Raw genomic sequence first — 23,720 nt, forward strand, 5'->3', positions numbered from 1 at the left:
ATGAAGGGATGTACGTAGCACAAATAGGGTGTGGAATTCAAGCGATAATTGATTGATATTAATGGGGCCAGAATGTGCCAAGAAAACATTCCCCACACAATTAGATCATCACCACCAGTCTGCATTGTTGACCCCAGGCAGGGTGGGTGCATTAATTCACGGTGTTGATGCTAAATTCTGACCATACTATCTTTGTTCCTCAGCAGAAATTGAGATTCATCAGACCAGGCTATGTTTTTCCAGTCTTCAACTGTCCAGTTTTAGTGATCCTGTGCCCAGTGCAGCCTCAGCTTCAGGTTCTTAGTTGACAGGGGTGGAACCCGATATGGTCTTCTTTGCTGCCGTAGCCCATCTACCTCAGAGTTCGACATGTTGCACATTCTGTGATGTTTTTCTGCTCCACAGTTGTACAGAGAGGTTATCTGAGTTACTGTAGCCTTTCTGTCAAACCGAACCAGCCTGGCCATTTTTCACTGAACTCAGTCAACAAGACGTTTTCTTGTGCAGAACTGCCTACCGCTCACTCATGTTTTTCTAGATTTTTTCACCATTCAGTGCAGAGACTGTTGTGTGTGAAACCAATTACAGAAATCCACAACACAGTCCATCTGGCACTAACTAGCATGCCTCCATTGAAACCACTGAGATCACATTCTTCTCCAGTCTGGTGTTTGACTGGAACATTAACTGAAGCTTCAATAGATAGAACTTTATTTGTCCCCAAGGGGAAATTTGCCTTTTTTTACAGAAGCTCTTTAAAGAAAAAATATGCACTAAATAAGTAAAATAAATATGCACACAACTTTGGCGCGAGACACACTGCAATGACTATAAAGCAATAAATTTCAAAAGAAAGAAAAGTTCTAACTTGGCTGTCACAGTTCCAGTCCCAGTGAGGCACTGCACAGAAGTATTGTTGTTGGTATAAAGGAGTCCCCATAACATTTCTTGACACACTTTTGCTGAATGATTTGTTGGCTCAAAGTCTCCAGTGTGGGTGTGTTAGAGGATGTGCAGCATTGTTCATAATGGCACTCAGTTTTGTCTTAATTCCCTCCTTTGCCACGACTTCCAGGGGGTTCAGAATGCATCCCATAACTGAGCCTGCCCCCGTAATTAGCTTATTAATTTGGTGGGCCACTCTTGCAGTGATGTTATCAGCCAAACACACCACCAGCACAGAAAGTCACACTGGCCATCGCATAGTTACAGATGATATGAAGGATGTTGTGTCCCAAATTAAAGAAACACAGCCTACTAAGGAAAAAGAGCCTGCTCTGTCATTTCTTCTATCATTCCTCTGTGTTCCGAAAGCAGTCCAACCTGCCATTAAGGTGGACCCCCCAAGTACATGTATAGATAATGCATCCTCCACTTCAACCTTGGCCTGACAAGCAAACTGCAGGGGGTCCAGGTGGTCTGTAGTCCATGTAGTCCATGACCAGCTTTTCAAAGGTCTTCATGATATGAGATATAATGATGTAAGTAAGACTAGCAGGTTTTCCTGGTATTTTGTCTTCATGCACATGTGTTTAGTAAACTACATGTACTCTACTAAATAAATTAATGTATATGAAAGCAAAGAGTTGAGAAATGTTGTAACACTTGTTTAGCAAATCTAGTTGTGTTCCTATCTTAGTGTAATTACCTGAAATATTCCATGTGATTATTTTGAGCCATACATACATTTTTTGGCTTGGCGTGGCAGAAAGGTGTTTGATAAACAAAACAAACCTTTTGCTAGTGAGATGTTCACATACTCATATACTAATTATTATTATTATACAAAAGGCGAGTTACTAATGTCACAAAAACAAGACAGGTGCCTGAGTGGTTGCTGCCAGTTGCCCTTTCCCAAAATACAGTATGCTACAAACCTTATCTTACTTACAGCATCAATCCACCTGTCACCCAGATACAGTATATGGTGCTTTTTGTGGTATCCAACACTAAATAGTAGACCCAGTCTCTACCTACTAGGAAACAGAGGGATCTCTAACAAAACCCTCCAGTTCAGGCACCAGGCCATCAGGAGCGGCCCTGGGCAGATGTGTTCTCTCTACTTGCTTTTACATCTGTAATACAAAAATATTAATCTACAATATACTAACCTGCTAATGTGCCTTGAAAGATAAAGGGTTAGTTGTTTATACAATGTGACACTAAAAGATTCATAAAAGGAAAAAGCACAAGAGGAATGCACTTTAACAAGAACATTTACTGTACAAAGGTGCCAATATTTAGACTATTTTTTAACATTTGCTTGAATAACAAGAAAAATTGTGTTATGACAGAGATGTACACTTCCCCAGATGAAGTACCTAAAAATACAAAAAAAAATTCATAATACATGTCTTTCATAGGTTCACTAGGCCAGAAAATAAAAGGTCAAGCAAACTTTATGAGATAACGGATGATGAGTCCTTTCGGTAAAAATATCTGGCATAATTTTTTAACAAGTTGGAATAACTCTGCATTTGTCGCTGTTCAGCTATACAGACAATAACAGAATCATACGGTATGTCCTATTACCATCTAAGCAAGCAGCAATTAAAAAGGAAAATATATCCACAATATACTTACCCGATTCAGCAGAGATGTGAATTCAGTGTCGGCAGGAACAAAATCCTTAGATTTCACAAATTGGAATTAAATCCATCATATCTGTATAAGCTCTTACAGACAGCAGTTGTCACTCACATAAACTATTAGTGGTCCACAGAAACAAGAACAGTGGGGTATGTGGTTAGCCATCAGTCACCACCGCTTACCTGCTTATTAAACCTGCTTTATATTGTGCACAACATTTGTACAAAAGAAGAGCAGTAATCCAATTTTTGGGTTGAAAGCTTACCAGGGACCGACATCCATACAAGATTTTTGGCAAAGTATGGAGACAGTGCTTTAGTAGCAGCTGTGTACCGACAAGGACTTCAGTCCTTAAACAGCAGATCAGGGCTCGCCGCTCTTCTTTGGTGCAAAGAGAAAGTGGGATGGCTAGAAAACAAACAGAGAAAACAGGATGATCAAGTTCAAACTTTACCATTGTGACCACAGAAACCCCATGTCTCCACATGTGCACAGGAAAGCTGTACACCCACCCCAAGCAAAATTATCACACAAGTGCACTTAATTATTGACTTACCCTCTTAGATTGGTTCACCGTCACTGGAAGTGGACTTCATTGCCTTTTTTACCAGTTGCCAGTTCAGTACAATCAATGTACATATAGTGGTGTGAAAAACTATTTGCCCCCTTAATGATTTCTTATTCTTTTGCATGTTTGTCACACAAAATGTTTCTGATCATCAAACACATTTAACCATTAGTCAAATATAACACAAGTAAACACAAAATTCAGTTTTTAAATGATGGTTTTTATTATTTATGGAGAAAAAAAATCCAAACCTACATGGCCCTGTGTGAAAAAGTAATTGCCCCCTGAACCTAATAACTGGTTTGGCCACCCTTAGCAGCAATAACTTCAATCAAGCGTTTGCGATAACTTGCAATGAGTCTCTTACAGCGCTCTGGAGGAATTTTGGCCCACTCATCTTTGCAGAATTGTTATAATTCAGCTTTATTTGAGGGTTTTCTAGCATGAACCGCCTTTTTAAGGTCATGCCATAGCATCTCAATTGGATTCAGGTCAGGACTTTGACTAGGCCACTCGAAAGTCTTCATTTTGTTTTTCTTCAGCCATTCAGAGGTGGATTTGCTGGTGTGTTTTGGGTCATTGTCCTGTTGCAGCACCCAAGATCGCTTCAGCTTGAGTTGACGAACAGATGGCCGGACATTCTCCTTCAGGATTTTTTGGTAGACAGTAGAATTCATGGTTCCATTTATCACAGCAAGCCTTCCAGGTCCTGAAGCAGCAAAACAACCCCAGACCATCACACTACCACCACCATATTTACTGTTGGTATGATGTTCTTTTTCTGAAATGCTGTGTTCCTTTTACGCCAGATGTAACGGGACATTTGCCTTCCAAAAAGTTCAACTTGTCTCATCAGTCCACAAGGTATTTTCCCAAAAGTCTTGGCATTGAGATGTTTCTTAGCAAAATTGAGACAAGCCCTAATGTTCTTTTTCCTTAACAGTGGTTTGCGTCTAGGAAATCTGCCAAGCAGGCCGTTTTTGCCCAGTCTCTTTCTTATGGTGGAGTTGTGAACACTGACCTTAATTGAGGCAAGTGAGGCCTGCAGTTCTTTAGACGTTGTCCTGGGGTCTTTGTGACCTCTCGGATGAGTCGTCTCTGCGCTCTTGGGGTAATTTTGGTCGGCCGGCCACTCCTGGGAAGGTTCACCACTGTTCCATGTTTTTGCCATTTGTGGATAATGGCTCTCACTGTGGTTCGCTGGAATCCCAAAGCTTTAGAAATGGCTTTATAACCTTTACCAGACTGATAGATCTCAATTACTTCTGTTCTCATTTGTTCCTGAATTTCTTTGGATCTTGGCATGATGTCTAGCTTTTGAGGTGCTTTTGGTCTACTTCTCTGTGTCAGGCAGCTCCTATTTAAGTGATTTCTTGATTGAAACAGGTGTGGCAGTAATCAGGAAATTGAACTCAGGTGTGATACACCACAGTTAGGTGATTTTTAACAAGGGGGCAATTACTTTTTCACACAGGGCCATGTAGGTTTGGATTTTTTTTCTCCCTAAATAATAAAAACCATCATTTAAAAACTGCATTTTGTGTTTACTTGTGTTATATTCGACTAATGGTTAAATGTGTTTGATGATCAGAAACATTTTGTGTGACAAACATGCAAAAGAATAAGAAATCAGGAAGGGGGCAAATAGTTTTTCACACCACTGTAACTATGATGAAGAGGTTTTTACTTCAACTGCTAAAAGTTATAGTAGCCCTGATACTTGTATGGTGGAAGTGCTGGTTAATGAAGAGTTGATAGATTCTCTGCTCAAAATGGAGACCTCCAAGAGTTGGCATCTAGATTATCATAAAGATTTCATAACATAGACAGGAAATACACTTTATAGATGACTACTTTTGAGGTACACTGCAAGCTGGGAGTGCAAAGCTTGGCAAATGCAGGAGTCAACTGACAGTAGATGCAGGCATATATACCAGTTGCTTTGGCATAGAAGAGAATTAATTCTGAGCAGCCACTTGACATGGACAGTAAACTAGATTGGCTATCAGGTGAGGAAACGTTGTTTTGCAATTACACCCGTGGACTGTTAAGTGCCCTAAGATGGAAGACTGTTAAAACCAGTACATGAAACAATGCTTTACGAGCTGCTGCAACAGTAGGCTGATGAGGTACCCTGCTTTTACATTTACTTAACTAGTGGGTGTGTAGTGCTTTCTTTGGCTTACTTGTGAAGAAGGTACAGATTTAACATTTTACTTGCAGTCTGGTAACCTTTGCAAGGTTGGCCTGTGCTAGAAATAGACTATTTGTCAAATGATGCTGTGCCCATTTCCCAAATAGCACAAGCCCCCATTCCGACATCTCAGGAATGTGCTGTCAGCTTCTGCATCAGTTCTGCATTAAAATGAGAACGAGAAGATAGAGTGGCAACCTGGGGTTGCAGTGCTTATACATTATATTATATAAATTACACAACACATTTTTGTCAGGTAAGTCTCCTACAATTAATTGAAGATCATTGTTCTACAGAAGTCTCAGACACCAACAAATCACATTAAATATGCATTTTTGTCTTCTATTAGAATTCAGTACAGCATAAATCTGTCATGAGGTTCACCAAATTGATGAATCCACTATAAATAACTACTCAAGGGAAGGATGTTTCTATTCCTACATTTCTACATGCTGTACAAGCAAATGTATTTCAAGATGTGTATGCTTTAAGTGAGAAGTCACAATGAATTAAACTTGTTCCAGCAAGTTTTGATTTTTATTTATCAAATTAAATATCTGCCAGATATCATTCATGCTCTGATTTTTTTATTACAACTGGTAATCATTAATAACAACATATACGACAGATAATAATCAGAGACACAATTAATTATAACAAGTATAGTCAGTTAATTCAGAGCTGCTATATTCCCCTCTTTTTCTCTTTGGCTTTACGTCTTCAGTAGCTTAACATTCATAATATGACTTACAGAATAAATCAACCCACTGAATGCAGTTTCTGCTGTTTTACAGTCACATCACCCTACATGACCCAAATAAATTCTGTCCATTTTCACAGTAAGTTAATTTGTCAAGTGAATCATTCCATTATTGAGCAGTTCCACTGGAAAAAGAGCAGAGGGACAGCAGAACGCATGAGAGCATTAACATTTTGAGCTTCTCAGCTCTTGGTCCATCTTCCAGTATAACATTCCAAAAGGTCATTGGTAAAATGATTTAGCAGTAGCATAGTAACATAGTTCATGTGCTGATGTCTGCAGAATGTTATAAGGTGAAAAAGTGTTACTGATAAACAATACTTGGCAAAGTGAAGGCACTATTAAGTAGTTTAAAAGTGACTGCTTGTTTCCATAGTCATGACTAAAAAAAAGACAATGCTTGATGAGGCAATTTTCACAGTTAACTCTCTTCTAGCTAGTTTTAGTGTTATGTTCAGTTTGCTTGTACTAACAAACAAAAGACACAAACTTATTTAAATGTAACTGATTTTAAGACATTAGTAAAACATTTCCTGAAGTCACAAAAACTAAATGTTTCCAAATTGACTTTAATTTTTCTACCATCTACAATTAATGAAAACAAGTTATGTCACAAGTAATATACAATAGTTCAGTCAACTCTTACCTGTACTTTCAGCAATATTTTAGCAGCAGAATTAAAAATTGCACCGGTAAGATTCTGAAAGGTCTAATTAAGGTGACTTGCCATACACAAGGACACAAAGAAGCCACTGATCTCTAAAATAATACAAAAAAAAGTGACTCGCGTACTCTGCAGTCCTTAAACTATTAAAATATCCAAATAGAAACTCTGGAATATGACGTCAACTAAGCACTGCAACTAAAGACATTTAAACAACATATGCTTAAATAAGGCAATGTAAAATTAATCTTCATCCACCTTTTGTGATTTACATAAGCTTTGCCTTTCTAAAGACAATAGACATACTACTGCTAAAATTGAGCTTCACAGCCAGTAAATGGTATTTACCTTTACTCAAGGCATTTAATTTTAGGCTAATCTACAACCCCAGCTCAGAAAATGTTGGGACGGTATGGAAAATGCAAATAAGAAAAAAAATGCATTGATTCTTAAATGTACTTTGACTTTTATTTCATTGCAGACAGTATGAACCCAAGACATTTCATGTTTTGTCAGCTCAACTCCATTTCCTCCATTCCTACATTTCAGGCCTGCAGCACACAGTAAAGCGTTCAGCTTTGTAATGTCACCCTTCCTTCCCACAACACTTAAAAGACGTTTTGGCGCTGAGAATACCAAGTGATGAAGCGTTTCAGGTGTTCTGTTGTTCCATTCTTCCTGCAAACACGTGTGCAACGGTATGGAGTCATTGTTGTTCTCTACTGGGAACAGGTGAGGACTGCAGGCAGGCCAGTCCAGTACCCGGACCCTGCTCTTCCGCAGCTTTGCCTGCGTCATGTGTAGACAATGTGGTTTTGAGATCTGGAATACTGATTCATCTGATCACAGTACACATTTCTACTGTGTGGTGGTCCATCACAGATGCCTCTGAGCTCAGAGAAGTTGACGGTGCTTCTGGACATGGTTAACATAAGGCTTCTTTTATTGCACAGTAAAGTTTAAAGTGGCATTTGTGAATATAATTCCATACTGTAGCGCTTGAAAAAAGAATTGCTAAAGTAATCAGGCCTGGCCCATGTGGTGATATCAGCCATCAATGAGTGAAGGTTCTTGACACAATGACGTCTGAGGGATCGGAGATCACGAATGTTGAGCTTAGGCTTGTGCCTTTGCCCTTAATACACTGAAATTCCTCCCGATTCCTTGAGTCATTTAATGATATTATGCACTGCAGAGGGAGAAATATGCAAATCCCTTCCAATCTTTCTTTTAGGAACATAGTTTTTAAACTTTTCAAGAATTTTCTCAAACATTTGCTGACAAACTGGAGATCCTCGGCCTATCTTTGCTCTTCAAAGACTCAGCCATTCGTGGACACCAAATCATGACGACAATCATCTGTTGATATCACCTGCTTGAAATCACACCGTTATTTAATTATTTCACCTTATTACTGGCCACCATCCCAACTGTTTTTGGAATGTGTTGCAGGCCTGAACTGCAGGAATGGATGTATATTAACAAATACAGTAAAATGAAGTTGACCAGACAAACCAAGAAATATCTTGGGTTCATATTGTCTGCAATTAAATAAAAGTCAAAGTACTTTTAAGAATCACTATACATATTTTTATTTGCATTTTCCATACTGTCACAATGTTTTGTTCTGATTTCTGGGCGTACTAAGACCTAATCCTGTCAGTGTAATAATATTGGTAAGTCAAAGTCGCAAAGTAGTACGATTTTGGTCAAACACTGGGAGAACAATAGACTGTCCAACATAAGCCCTTACATTCTTTTACATTTATTTATGCATTTATTTATTTATTTTACAAGAGCATGGGCTTCAGTGGAGCAGCAGGGAGATACATTTACCAGCAAAACAAATGGGAGTAAGAACCCAAGAGCAGCTCAAGGGTTTGTGTCACTTACAATGCTGTACACAGAATCAGCATGAACAAATAAAAGAGCTAAGAAGTTTTGACTCTCCATGGTCAAAAACTAAATGATGAATTGTAATTTAAAAAAATGCTTTATTGGTGAATCATGTAGGCAGAAATCCTTCTGGAAATTGTGACTAGATTGTTTTGCCTTTATTTTAATTTTTGATATTAAATTACAAACCTCGTGCTACTTTTCTTTATACCGACGTGTTCACTAAACCATGTTATAAAACACTCAAATCTGAGTATGTCTGCATGTTAATTTGTTAACATATTAATTATGGTATGCAGTAAATATGCAAAAAAAATCGATCATAATTAAGATATGATTTATCTCTTTACTGCTGTAATATTTTCAAGTCATAAAATGGTTTTGTAAGTTAAAGATGTTATATATAATTTAAAAACTACTTAAAGATCTGACTGATAGATTTAAAATAATTAAAAACAGTAATACAAACTCTTCTTTGCAGAAATATTTGGTACACATATTGAAGATATATGCAATGTTCAGTGTGCATGAAAGAATGTACTTTCTGAGCAACAAGAAAGTCTGATGTGAGGACCCTACAATATTAACCACATTGTACAGTTTGCAATTCCTTTTTTGGAGGGCTGCAGGTTTTCACTATAAACTGTCCCTTAATAAGACACAGTTTGTTCTTAAGCTGGTTTCCATGTTGAGATCCAGGCTTAATTTTTCTTTATTAGTTTTCTCTGTCCTAGACTGGGTCTTCCTCCTTGGGGAATCATAACAGTTGTCTGCTTTGAACTGGACTGTTTGCTTAATTATTCTACTTTATGTACTGTGTTTGTAGTCTGAGGGCATATGGAAAATGTACACATTTAAAAAATATTGCTTATTATTATTTTGTCATCACAGAGGTTCACAGAGGTAGATGTGTTGTTTAGCCTGTTTGCTTAATACTGACCTAATATTTGTACCATAATATCTTATAAAAAAAGCAAGTAGTCTTCAATGATCAAGCACAGCTCAGACTAATTGTTAGTACAGATCCCCTGCAGGACTAAGATGCAGGAATTACACTTGATATTGTAATCACTGATTCTTTGTAACTATGACACTATTTAGGAACTACATACAATATGAGCATTTTAAATCACCCTTAGAAGTGCACAAATTAAAACAAAAAAACTAAATCTGGTGTATATGAAGTCATGTATTCATAGACCGGCATCACTTTAGTGTTGGGCTTCTTTGGGTCTTCATAACACTTACAAGTCCTCAGTGAAGAGTTTCTTCATCTCTGCAATGTGACCGACTAACAAAACTTCACTTTGGCATGGTCTGAGGTGGCTTTACTGAGACACAATTCTCTTGATACTACATATTTAGTATAAGACCTGTGAATCTTTCATATTAACAAGTAATCTTACCATCATGTCAGTACTCCACACTGCACAGAGGTGAATAACCCATTTGCTGATGTTTTATAAATGTTATGAAGACCAAAAGAAGAGCCTCTGTTAAGGTCTTGTTACACAAGAGTTAATGAGTAATACCTGCATTTCTGCAGTACCTAAACTGACATGTATCCCTTAAATATAACAATTATACTAGATTTGTTTTCCATTTTAACTGCCAAATATGTTAAATTAAATGGTTGCAGAAATTGGGGGAAGTTGTATATCTGGAATGTGCAAAAAATTACACGTAAGACACCAAATTAATATTTGTTTTATCAAAATCCTTCCTGAATTAAGAGAACCTGAATTGAAAATATCAGTCTGTGTGACTGAAAGTCATAAAGCTAACATATTAAATTTGCAATCCCTGAGACTTTAGGTTAATATGCATATAATGTCATAGATTTCTTTAACAGTAAGAAACCTTAAATGAATTAATACATGAATAAAACACATCATTTTTTAAATCCTTAATGTATCAGTTAATAGTACATTGAATACATTATTTTTGACTGAAATTTGAGCACATAAACAGTACCCTTTAATATAAGACTACTAATGCTGAAACAGAAAAGCAAATACATTCTGGCATTGATAGCACGGCATGCGTTTACTTTGTGAGATATGGCCAGCAGTTCATCCCGGGCCAATACCCCCACGCTGCTAGATGGAGCCCTTCCGGCAGCATGGAGGTGCCCCAAATTCCAGCAGGGCGTCATGGATATTGGAGTTTTCCTTCACAGCCCTGCTGGATACCATGGGGGCCGCAAGGGAACGCTGCAGAGCGGCTCAGAGACTTTTATGTGCCCTATAACCCGGAAGTACGTCCTGGTCACAGTGACAGAGGAAATGACGTACTTCCGGGATGAAAAGAAGAGCTTTTGATCTGACCCGGAGGTGCTGGGGAGTCACATGGACTGAGGGTTTAGAAACACTTCCGGGTCAAGGACTATAAAGGACTCTGGGAAATCCCAGACGGCTGAGCTGAATTGGGTGGCAGGGTGACAATGCGTCTGGGAGAGTGGAGGATTTATTGATTATTGTATTGATTTGTTATTGTATGAGTATTGTGGAGTGGAGGGTGCTTTGTGCACATTATTATTGTCTGAAAATAAATATTGGGACTTTTATCTGGTGTCTGGCGTATGACCTGAGGGTTCAAGGGGACGACAGTGCCCCCTATCTGTCACAATGTGCATTACCTGGTGAGTAAACTGCTTTATGCATAATCTCTTTTTGCAATCTAGTTTTGTTTTTCTCTATGGCGCATAATACTTTAAATTAGTAAACAATTTATACTTTTTTATCACTGATGTAATACTCTCAGAAGATATTGTAATTAACAGATAAGTTATAGCAGTGAAAATGGAATGACAGAGTAAGATGATATATTGTAAATACTGCATTTCAGCATAAGGAACATCTGTACATTCATGAAAGAGCTTCTCTACACCTTTCACAAATTTACTTCTATGCTGTATGCTGTATTCTACTGCTATGTGGCCAACACTTGTCTACTTAAAATCAAGTATTTTTTAATCATTTTCTAGCAAATTAAAATACATAAACATGCAGCTAGTCGATTCAAAATATTTTAAAGATTATTGTGTTGCTCTGACATCTCATTACTGAAAGATGCAATAAAAATCACAGACTCCACTAAGGGTAACTACTGTATATGGTTTACATGGAAAACTTTTGTATGCTCATTAGATCAGCATTATTAGATTTTATATTGAAGAGACACTCCTGAGGATTTTGCCTTTAGCCATCACACTCTAGAATGCCTCCACCCATCACGTTTGGGATCACTTTTTCCAGATATATAATGGGAATGCTGGCCCAAAGACAGTATTTCTTTAGCGAAACAATTCAATAAATGTACAGCAGGTATACTGTGCCTATAGTCTTAGATCTTACACTCATGTATTGTTTTGTATTTGATTTTTACTGGTTTTTTTTTTTGCAGTATGACTTACATGAACTTTGTTTTATGTTGATGAAGTGTGTGAATTTCCCCTTAGCTAAATAAAGTACTATCTACCATAATGAGCTACAATTCAGGAGCTAAAGAGTAATTTGTGATGATATGATAGTTGCTAAATAAAACTGTAATTCCGTTGTTTAATCATGTGCTTCATCATGTTTCATCAGTTCCACAGTATAACCTGGCCCCAAATGAGTAGTTCTATTTTCACCGGACTAGTTTTCTACTTTTAACTATGTTAAATACATCCCAGAATCAATAAAAATGAAAATTAGTGCCTGTGGGTTAACACTGCTTCACTCACCCACTAAGCACAAAGGTTAAAATATTTTTTTCTGATTTAAATGTACAATAAAATATGAAACAAAAAGATAAAATGTATCTGTTCAGAACTGACCAGAAAATGTCTAGAAAACAAATTACAAACAATAGAACACAGAGTCACACCAAAAGTGTTGTGACCTGATCTCGATTGAAAGAGATTTTTCATTCTAGTTATAGCTAAGAATTCTAAAAGGATGTAGTTAAACTTCATCTTGACACAAGTTCAATTCAGAAAAAGCTTAACAGCAACATTAAACAATTGATTGATGCAAATATTGCAGACGACTTGCAACTACTACAGTATATACTGTATGAATGAATTGTTTTCTATCAGAAAAGGCAAGATGACATTTCACTATACAGATGGAGTTCAAATTAAGGATGCAAAATTCAAGGAGATGCAAATTAGACTGCAGTAAGCCAAGTCGTTCTATCAGACACAAGGTGGACAGAGAAATCTAATCAGCCACATTTTTGGCAGTTTAAGGTTACTCCACTCATTGTGCTGTCTGCTTTGCAAGAACCTTAATAATAAACCTGTACCTTATGTAGAGCTCCAAAGAAGCTCTTATTAATTATTAACATCACTCAATTGTTTAAGTTTCTTCACATCTAAACAATATAACATTATGCATCCTCTCCAAGTAACAGTATTTCTTACTGTACAAACACAATGAATGCTTTACCAAGGCATACAATTTTTCTGTTAAAAGCAAGTCCACTATAACTTTCTTTGACTAGTAATAATACTGTCAAAAATGTCTTTTGTCATAGGCACATAACATGCCTGTGTGTCATCCAGAAAATACAATGGATCACTTATAGTCGAGGGATTGAATCCACTCTTCACTAATTGAAACTTCTTTTGCTTCAGGGTTCCAGTTACTTCCATTGATTCCTGCAAAGGCATTAAAAAGTATTACTGGAAAGAAGAAGAATGTAACCTATTAATAAATGAGTGTTCTCTCTTTCTCTTTCTAGATATAGACAGACAGATGTGTGTAAGCGTATGTTTGTGTATGTATAAGTGTAATATATATATATATACAGGTACACATACATACACATACACACACTTTGCTCCCTTTAAATTAAGTGATTGTAGGCTATACAAGCACAATGTATTCAGTGTTACTCTAAAGAAAATTATATAAAAATGCAATTACTCTGAAACAAAGCAGACTTTAAGGAAACTTAATTAAAAGCAAAATTTAACATTTCTTCTAAATTGTTTAAAAGAATATCATGAAACTAAATGTTCTCAGATGTATTTATATTCCTAGTCAATGTTTAATTCAATTTAGTGCACACATGGAAGAAATATTTTTTTCCCCCAAACTAAATATCTTATTTTACTAAACGTGCAAATTATACTTTAAATGTAATTTCAGTGAGTAAACTAACTTCTTGAGTCAAAATCAATCAGTTTTTAAATTATTATTTGTAGGTCCTACATGTGATTCTTTTCATAGAGAGTGTAATAAATTGACTAAACCTATTCTTTCCTTCAGTGCAAGCTGGTTAGTTTATATAATCTATCACTATCCCACTATGGTTACATTTCAGACAATAAATTCTACAGATAATTAAATATGCGGTTGTTGTAAAGATAAAACAAACCCTTGCAATCAGCAATTTTATGTAATTTATGTATATACAGTACCAGTAAAACATTTAGACATTCCAGAAATTTTAACATTTTTGATGGAAATTGATAATATTTTTTTTATCAAGATGCCATTAAATTTAAGTAAAAATACAGTCAAGACATCACAAGTCTTGCTAATGGCTATTACTGCTTGAAATGACTGATATTTAATTTACTTTTCATGTACAACTACAAAGCCCCAATTTTGAGCAATGCATATTTTGTTTAGGTGAAAACTTTCATGTTTATTAGTTAGGGCTAAAATGACTGTCATTTGTAAAAACATAATTGTTTTCAATCAAATACATTAAATATGACACAAAAGTGCACAAGCCAGTGGGGTTATTTAATTATTTAGGCAAATCAGAGTAACTTACCAATACCCTCACAAATCGAGGGCGAGCATATACTGGAAGTTGCTGTGTCACATGATCATACAGGCCCTTCCCATCAAATTCATGACCTTTGCTCAAGACAACAGCTGCCATTCCAGTTTTTCCCTCATAACCTGTGCAATATTTAAAAATTGTTAATCTCACATGCAGTATCTTTCAGGAGAAAAAAAGCACCACGGGAAAGGTTCTTTTTAATTAAAATCAATGATCAGTTTATGTAAAAAGTTTGGAAAAGCAGTGCAATATGTACAGTCACTTTAACTGAGACACTTTAAACAGAGATCTTAAAACAAATATGGATGACTTTGCTGCATTGCCTTGGTGCTCATCAAAAACATGAACAAATAAGCCACATAAATAAAGCTGTAGCAGTCCTATTAGTTTACTAAAACAGTATCCAAAGAATGATAGTTACTATATACATGGAAACATTTTTTGAAACATTATATATTGAAATTGAACATTTCACTATATACTATGTCCATTTTATATACTATTTCAAACATATAATGAATGCCATGCAGAACTTTGTAACTATTACTGCATTACAAATGAGATTTACACATTTTATTCCAATCTGTATTTTAATTGCAAACTCACAACCAAACATTAAAATGTCCGAGTTATTTATGCAAGCAATATATTTCAGTTTTTGACTTCTATAGTAGATATCTGGTTCCAGGTAATTTAATTTTTTTTTTAAACTTTGCTTCTTGAGCACATGAATTTGCAGTAAAAGTTGAATGAGGCATTCTTTTATATGAACCAAAATATACCTTGGCCACCCTGTGTCTATCCAGATACCTTCTTTGAGATTTTGCTCTTTTTAAAATGTGGGGTGTCGTGGTGGTGTAGTGTGAAGTGCTGCTGCCTGATAGATCCAGCATCCTGGATTCAAATGCTTCTCCTAATCTTTGGCTGTCTGGAGTTTGCAGTTTTCTTTCTGTGCCTGCTTGCGTTTTCCTCCAGGTAATCCAGTTTTTCTTCTACCTCCCCAAAGACGTACAGCTTGGACAATCTGATGATTCCAAATTGGTCCCTGTTTGAGCGTGAGTAGATGTTTACCTAGTGGAGCCTGTAATGGACTGGTGCCCTGGTCCAGGTAGATTCTTATCTTGCTCTCAGTGCTTCTGGGATGGTCTGCAGCCCCCACATGGCCAAATCGGATTAAGTATGTTTCAGAATGGTATGTGTAATAACATTTAACATTGTAATTTTAGTTTTTGCCATTTGGGTGTGCCAAAATAGTTAAAAGTTGCTTTTTATGCATATTAAACTCTCTCCTGATTATTGCAGAATGTCATATCAAGACAGGCCTCCCCATTTGTTCATACATTTGACATATTAAATGTAAAAGCACTCTATAACAGTTGTACAAGCTCCTGTTCATGTGACCCAATATATCTTCTAAGGTTTAATTTGTGTAACATACGCCAAATGACCTGCTTCCTTGATTTTATACTAAAGTTTGTACTGATGCTACTACCTGCATGTTGGGGAGTCAATAGTACACTTCTAAAATAATGCATCTGTATTTACAGTATTGCCCTATAAACAAGTAATCCTCACTAATTTTTGGGTCATGTCTAATCTGAAATACTGTCTGACCATAACATTCTATAGGGTGGTCCAGATCTAATTATGCAATTTTCATTACGCTATAACTTATTAAGTTTATTACATAGAAAATCACCAGAAAAGTCCCGGACCATCGAGAAGTGTGCGAACTGACGACATGAAGAATTGTCTTCGTGCCGAACTGGAATTGGCCCCGCATAAATGATCTGGATCTGCATAATTAGAGCTGGACCACCCTGTACCTATATGAAAGTATGCTAAGTACTAAGTACTAAATGAAAGTATGCTTTCATTTTTGCTTGTTTACTCAAAATAAAATTTAAACATATATCACACAAGTCTCAATTTCAAGGGTTCATCCTGGCTTCTGTTGCCACATGTCATAATTATATTTTGCTTCTCAAAATATTGTACAATTTATACTTTGTGGCCCTGCAGCATTTAGTGCTACTACCTCTTTAGTTTCAAGAGCCTGAGTTTAATCTGCATCCCAGTCACTGTGTGTTTGGAATTTTCTTGTTCTCCCTGAGGTTGTGTGGGTTTTCTCCAACATTTAAAAGATATTATTGTTAGACTAATCAGTACCTCTAAATTATCCAAGTTATGTGTGAGTGTACTCCCTATTTATTGCCTGACATTCCATCCAAGGTTGGTTCCTGTTTTACACCCAGTGCTGCCAGAGTGGGCCATCACTCCTTAAAATCTTATAATGGATGTCGTAACAGCCTAAGCTCAAAAGTCAAAGCATGTTCCTTCAAAGATTATATATTAGTTCTGAAATGGCAAAAGCAAGTTGTTTAAATGTGAAATCATATTAAATTCAATTCGGGTGCTGATAGCTTTAATAGATTTTGCATATCTAATGTAAAAGGATGCAGGGTAGTCTTGTGGAACTTCGAGCAGCTCAGAAAATTATCTGATGCAAGTACAGTTTCTAAAATGGAGACCCTGATCTCTTCTTTTAAACGTGGCAATTCACATTTTTATACAGCACAGTGATAAGGAGACATGACACAGTGATGTATGCATTTCCTCCTTTCCTTTCCTACAACCAATACTTGGTCTCATTTGAAACAGAAGACAAGGAAAAAATTACAGTCATTCATCATTTTGTACTTTGTAATTTAGACCCACTTTATTAAAAATACTGTACTGAAAGATAGCATGAATAAGAAATGCACCCTTGCTTACACTACTACAGTGTTGCTCTATAAAAAACAGCCTGACTTATCACTGGAGGACAAAAATATGTAGAATATAGTTTTTCATATAATGCAAATATGTTGTCAGTATGCAAGTTATTTAATGCAAGTTCTTCATACTAAATGATTTATGAAATGCTGAGTATTTAAAGGAAGTAGAGAAAAGTATGTTTTACTTGGAAAGCTGCAATTTAGGATAGCAGTTTTTCTTTCATAGATACAAAGATACTTTATTAATCCCAAGGGGAAATTCACATACTCCAGCAGCAGCATACTAATAAAGAACAATATTAAATTAAAGAGTGATAAAAATGAAGGTATAACAGACAGACAGTAACTTTGTATAATATTAATGTTTACCCCCCCCCAGTAGAATTGAAGAGCTGCATAGTGTGGAGGAGGAACGATCTCCTCAGTCTGTAAGTGAACCAGGACAGTGACAGCAGTCTGTCGCTGAAGCTGCTCCTCTGTTTGGAGAAGATCCTGTTCAGTGGATGCAGTGGATTTTCCATTACTGACAGAAGCCTGGTCAGTGCCCATCGCTCTGCCACAGATGTCAAACTGTCCAGCTCCGTGTCTACAATAGAGCCTGCCTTCCTCACCAGTTTGTCCAGGCGTGAGGCATCCCTCTTCTTTATGCTGCCTCCCCAGCACACCACCACGTAGAACAGGGTGCTTGCCACAACTGTCTGATAGAACATCTGCAGCATCTTATTGCTGATGTTGAAGGATGCCAGCCTTCTAAGGAAGTATAGTCGGCTCTGTCCTTTTTTACACAGAGCATCAGTATTGGCAGTCCAGTCCAATTTATCATCCAGCTGCACTCCCAGGTATTTATAGGTCTGCACCTTCTGCACACAGTCACCTCTGATGATCACTGGGTCCATGAGGGGCCTGAGCCTCCTAAAATCCACCACCAGCTCCTTGGTTTTGCTGGTGATCAGTTGTAGGTGGTTTGAGTCACACCATTTAACAAAGTCCTTGATTAGTTTCCTATACTCCTCCTGCCCACTCCTGATGCAGCCAACGATAGCAGAGTCGTCTGCAAACTTTTGCATGTGGCAGGACTCCGAGTTGTATTGGAAGTTCGATGTATATAGGCTGAACAGGACCGGAGAAAGTACAGTTCCCTGCGGCGTTCCTGTGTTGCTGACCACAATGTCAGACCTGCAGTTCCTGAAACGCACATAATGAGGTCTGTCTGTAAGACAGTCCACGATCTATGCCACCAGGTATGAATCTACTCCCATCTCTGTCAGCTTGTCCCTAAGGAGCAGAGGTTGGATGGTGTTGAAGGCGCTAGAGAAGTCCAGAAACATAATTCTTACAGACCCACCGCCTCTGTCCAAGTGGGAGAGGGATTGGTGTAGCATATAGATGATGGCATCCTCCGCTCCCACCTTCTCCTGGTATGCGAACTGCAGGGGGTCGAGGGTGTGGTGGACCTGTGGCCTCAGGTGGTGAAGCAGCAGCCGCTCCATGGTGTTCTGCACAGTTATCAGAGTTTCACAAAGTGTGAACCACCAGGCTTGATCCCAAAGTAAAGCAGAAAAGGAAGTAAGAAGAGCAGGGTCTTCTTTCAATAACTGACAATGCAGGTATAGATTCTGTGAGATGAGCTTCTTTACAATATTTCAAAGTGTGGATGTTTAATGCACAATGGTAAAATTGAAAATTAAGCTTAATCAGACCATTTTTGCTGAAGGTCTCTAAAGAAATAATTTGCTTAGTTAAGTCTTTGCCCATTACAAATATGCAATGCTACGGTTACGTACAGTTTTCAAAGAAACAGTTATTTATGTAAACAGGAACGTGCCTTAAATACCGTTAAGATGTTGTTTTATTGATACAGTTTCTCAGAGGTAGTAATAGATACAGTAGATAAGCCCACCTACATGATCTTGCTTCACCTATTCCAGAAAGTTGTTAATTTTTTTTTAAATAAATCTTTAAACTCACATGTATGTAGTGGGAAGGTGAAGGGAACCCTTTTAAAAATAAATTTACAGTATATGTAGTTGTAGTCATAGGAATTATAAAACAAACATACATAAACACTTTATTTTATATAGCAACTTTCTATAGTCAATATTTTTCAAAAGGAGGAGGTGGGAAGCATGTGCTGATAGCGCATTGTCACACCCACCACACAATGAACCTCCTGGATTGGGACCAGACTGCAGCATGTGACACCTCAGCACCACACTGGAACAGTGTGAGGTTTTTTTAAGTTGGCTGGGGTGCCAATCCTGCCACCAACCTCCAAGTATTCCTTGTAAGTTGGAGGGCCTGCTGGCAGGACTGGATGCAGAATAACATCATACCCAGGATGAAGCAATTGAAGGCTAAGGGACTTGCTCAAGGGCCCAATGGAGTAGAGTCACTTCTGGCATTTATAGGATTTGAACCGGCAACTGGCACAGCTCTTTAGCCTCAGAGCCACCACTTTTAATTTTTAAATCTCAGATAGGGTAAGTGACTTGCTCATGGTCACAGTGTGAGCAATATGAAATGCACTTAAGAAGTCCTGCAGATAGTGTGGATTTTAATTTTACTATGTTTTAATTTTAAAAAACTGCTTATACCCATCTCAACCCTACCCAGGGAAATGAACCTCCATATGCATTCCATTAACTTTCACACTTAAGTCTGTTTTAAAATGTTATACTGCTGCAAATATAAACCCAAAAGGTACTGAGTGATCATTTTGTTGTCCACACCCTCCTATTATATGCTGAGTAGCTATTACACCACTATGCTCAGTTATGGTATATACAGTACATCCGGAAAGTATTCACAGCACATAACTTTTTCCATATTTTATTATGTTACAGCCTTATTCCAAAATGGAATAAATCCATTGTTTTCCTCAGAATTCTACGCACAACACCCCATAATGACAACATGAAAAAGTTTACTTGAGATTTTTGCTAATTTATTAAAAATAAAAAAATTGAGAAAGCACATGTACATAAGTATTCACAGCCTTTGCCATGAAGCTCAAAATTGAGCTCAGGTGCATCCTGATTCCCCTTATCATCCTTGAGATGTTTCTGCAGCTTAATTGGAGTCCACCTGTGGTAAATTCAGTTGATTGGACATGATTTGGAAAGGCACACACCTGTCTATTTAAGGTCCCACAGTTGAACGTTCATGTCAGAGCACAAACCAAGCATGAAGTCAAAGGAATTGCCTGTAGACCTCCGAGACAGGATTGACTCGAGGCACAAATCTGGGGAAGGTTACAGAAAAAATGTCTGCTGCTTTGAAGGTCCCAATGAGCACAGTGGCCTCCATCATCTGTAAGTGGAAGAAGTTTAAAACCACCAGGGGCCTCATGTATAAACGGTGCGTACGCACAGAAATGTTGCATAAGAACTTTTCCACTGTTCAAGTCACGATGTATATAACCTACACTTGGCGTAAAGCCACGCACTTTTCCACGGTACCTCATACCTTGTCGTACGCAAGTTCTCCGCTCGGTTTTGCAAACTGGCGGCACCCAGCATCAAAGCAATGCTACTGTTCCTGTGTGGTTACTCCTTATTTTCCCGACGCGGCTTTATAAATACACCTAAACTAACCGCATATTGTTTATTAGTGTAATGCATCTGATTGTAATTAACTTGTAACAATATAATGGCCCAGGGAATAGCCATAGTATACCAAATACCATAACTGCTTTAGCGTTGTTACTCTCACTGCACCTTCTTCTTCTTTCCGCTACTCCCGTTAGGAGTTGCCACAGCGGATCATCTTTTTCCATATTACTCTCACTGCACCACTCGGAGTATTTATATCACTGTATCTGAGTGTGAATCACAGCAGCAGCTGAACGGAAAGAGAATTATCGGTATACGCCATTAAGCACACGCTGTCTCGGCCACAGCAAAACGTTTCAAAGCCTTACCTGTACGGATCTCGCAATTCAGAAACAGTTTCATCGCAAGAACTTTAAACGCACTCAATCAAGCGCTCCTTGTAGAACTGTCTGTACTTATAAGTAGAATTACCTCACTGTAAACTTGCACTACAGTTATAATATTACACAACCTGCGCCACTTTATAAAGCGCGTATTTACATATGATGACGATATCATTTTTAAGATGAAAAATATGTTTATTATATTTTACAGATAAAACTTTAAATTCATTTAAATAATCTAAATTCTTCACTGAACCTGGCGTGAAGGATAGAATAATTAAACATGTACTATGAAGATATTTCAATGTTCCTTTAACGCTTTGAAGAATCAGCGCTCTAAGCTTACAGATGGCTTAACGTCTATTACAGAGCTGATTGTGTGGCGATCCACCATGCATAAGAGAACATATTGACATTGGACTTTTTCTATTGGACATAGAGCCGCCCATGAGTACTGCTGCAATAAATAATTTCATCAAAGGTCACACACAATCACTGCGCTGTGAAACTCATGTTTAATAACGTGCTTTAAGTACTATCATCATAAAAATGATATCACGTATACATCTCAATATTTTAGTTATTCAGAGAGCTGTAATATCCGATATACGAATGTAATGAATTCTGTGTCCAGTTGGAGGAAGAGAGCCGGTTTAAGAAGCAAGTAGTGATTCACACACATAGAGCACATAGAAGATCAAATACAAAACAAAGCATTTAACGTGCTACTTTAATTATAATGTGATTTGAGAAACTGGTTAATTAAATGATTTTAAGATGAAGTTTATGATGTTCTACTTTAATGACAAAATAAACTACATGATTAAAGTGGAAATGTCGAGACTGAAGTTGACATTTCATGCTTTTTCCCCACTGTGTGCCTTTTTTTTCCTCTATACCCTAATAATCTTTCATATGACACTCGGACAGTGGGCTACAACTCGCCTTTTCATGGCGACTTTGATATGTGATTTCTTTTTTATTTCCGGTACTGTGCGATTTTGTGAACGTGAGCTTTCAAGTTTCTCCAACATGCTATGTCACTTGATCAACTTCCTTTTGTTGATTATACCACAGTTTAATTAAACAAATAGTAAGTTTTTTTTACCTTTGCCTCCACTTAGTATTCGCTGAAATTCTTATATTTTCCCCCGTGCTTTTCCCATTGTCTTTTCACAGAAGGCTGAGCTTAAGGGCAATTTATATTGATTTGCATATTCAAAGAGGCATAATTCTGGGAGGAGTTGGGGCGTTACATAAAGCACGTGCACGAGCATTTCTTTTCACGCTAACTGGGATTTATGTAGCTGAAGAACGTGGAAATTGGAGTACGCACAGATTCCTACACCTGGATTTTTCTGTGCGTAAGCATATTTCGGCTTTTGTGCTTACGCCATGTTATAGTGCGAGTTCTACGCACAGCGTTATACATGTGGCCCCAGGACTCTTCCTAGAGCTGGCCGGCCATCTAAACAGCGCGATTGGGGGAGAAGGGCCTTAGTCAGGGAGGTGACCAAGAACCCTAAGGTCAGTCTGTCAGAGCTCCAGAGGTCCTCTGTGGAGAGAGCAGGACCTTCCAGAAGGAGAACCATCTCTGCAGCAATCCACCAATCAGGCCTGTATGGTACAGTGACCAGACGGAAACCACTCCTTAGTAAAAGGCATATGGCAGCCCACCTGGAGTTTGCCAAAAGGCACCTGAAGGACTCTCAGACCATGAGAAACAAAATTCTCTGGTCTGATGAGACAAAGATTGAACTCTTTGGTGTGAATGCCAGGCGTCATGTTTGGAGGAAACCAGGCACCGCTCATCACCAGGCCAATACCATCCCTACTGTGAAGCATGGTGGTGGCAGCATCATGCTGTGGGTATGTTTTTCACCGGCAGGATCTGGGAGACTAGTCAGGATAAAGGGAAAGATGACTGCAGCAATGTACAGAGACATCCTGGATGAAAACATGCTCCAGAGTGCTCTTGACTTCAGACTGGGGCGACAGTTCATCTTTCAGCAGGACAACGACCCTAAACACACAGCCAAGATATCAAAGGAGTGGCTTCAGGACAACTCTGTGAATGTCCCTGAGTGGCCCAGCCAGAGCCCAGACTTGAACCCGATTGAACATCTCTGGAGAGATCTTAAAATGGCTGTGCACCGACGCTTCCCATCCAACCTGATGGAGCTTGAGAGGTTCTGCAAAGAGGAATGGGTGAAACTGGCCAAGGATAGGTGTGCCAAGCTTGTGGCATCATATTCAAAAAGACTTGAGGCTGTATTTGCTACCAAAGGTGCATCAACAAAGTATTGAGCAAAGGCTGTGAATACTTATGTAAATGTGATTTATCAGTTTTTTTTATTTTTAATAAATTTGCAAAAACCTCAAGTAAACTTTTTTTCATGTTGTCATTATGGGCTGTTGTGTGAAGAATTCTGAAGAAAAAAATGAATTTAATCCATTCTTAAGCCTGTAACATAACAAAATGTGGAAAAAGTGATGCGCTGTGAATACTTTCCGGATGCACTGTACATGCATTGCAGAATCATAACATACAGAA

General features: G+C 37.8%; 1 protein-coding gene across 1 annotated transcript in view; it reads right to left on the bottom strand.

Moving 5' to 3' along the window:
* Positions 1 to 11,226: 11,226 nt before the first annotated feature.
* Positions 11,227 to 23,720, bottom strand: part of slc27a6 (solute carrier family 27 member 6) — an 89,130-nt gene continuing 76,636 nt past the window's right edge. The window contains exons 9-10 of the mRNA XM_039759485.1: positions 14,444 to 14,574; positions 11,227 to 13,316 (exon numbers count right to left, since the gene is read on the bottom strand). Coding sequence (XP_039615419.1) covers positions 13,140 to 13,316; positions 14,444 to 14,574 — 308 coding nt within the window. The 3' untranslated portion in view covers positions 11,227 to 13,139. The remainder of the gene's footprint in view (positions 13,317 to 14,443; positions 14,575 to 23,720) is intronic.

This window comes from Polypterus senegalus, chromosome 7 (assembly GCF_016835505.1).
Source record: "Polypterus senegalus isolate Bchr_013 chromosome 7, ASM1683550v1, whole genome shotgun sequence".
NCBI classification, from domain to species: Eukaryota; Metazoa; Chordata; class Cladistia; order Polypteriformes; family Polypteridae; genus Polypterus; species Polypterus senegalus.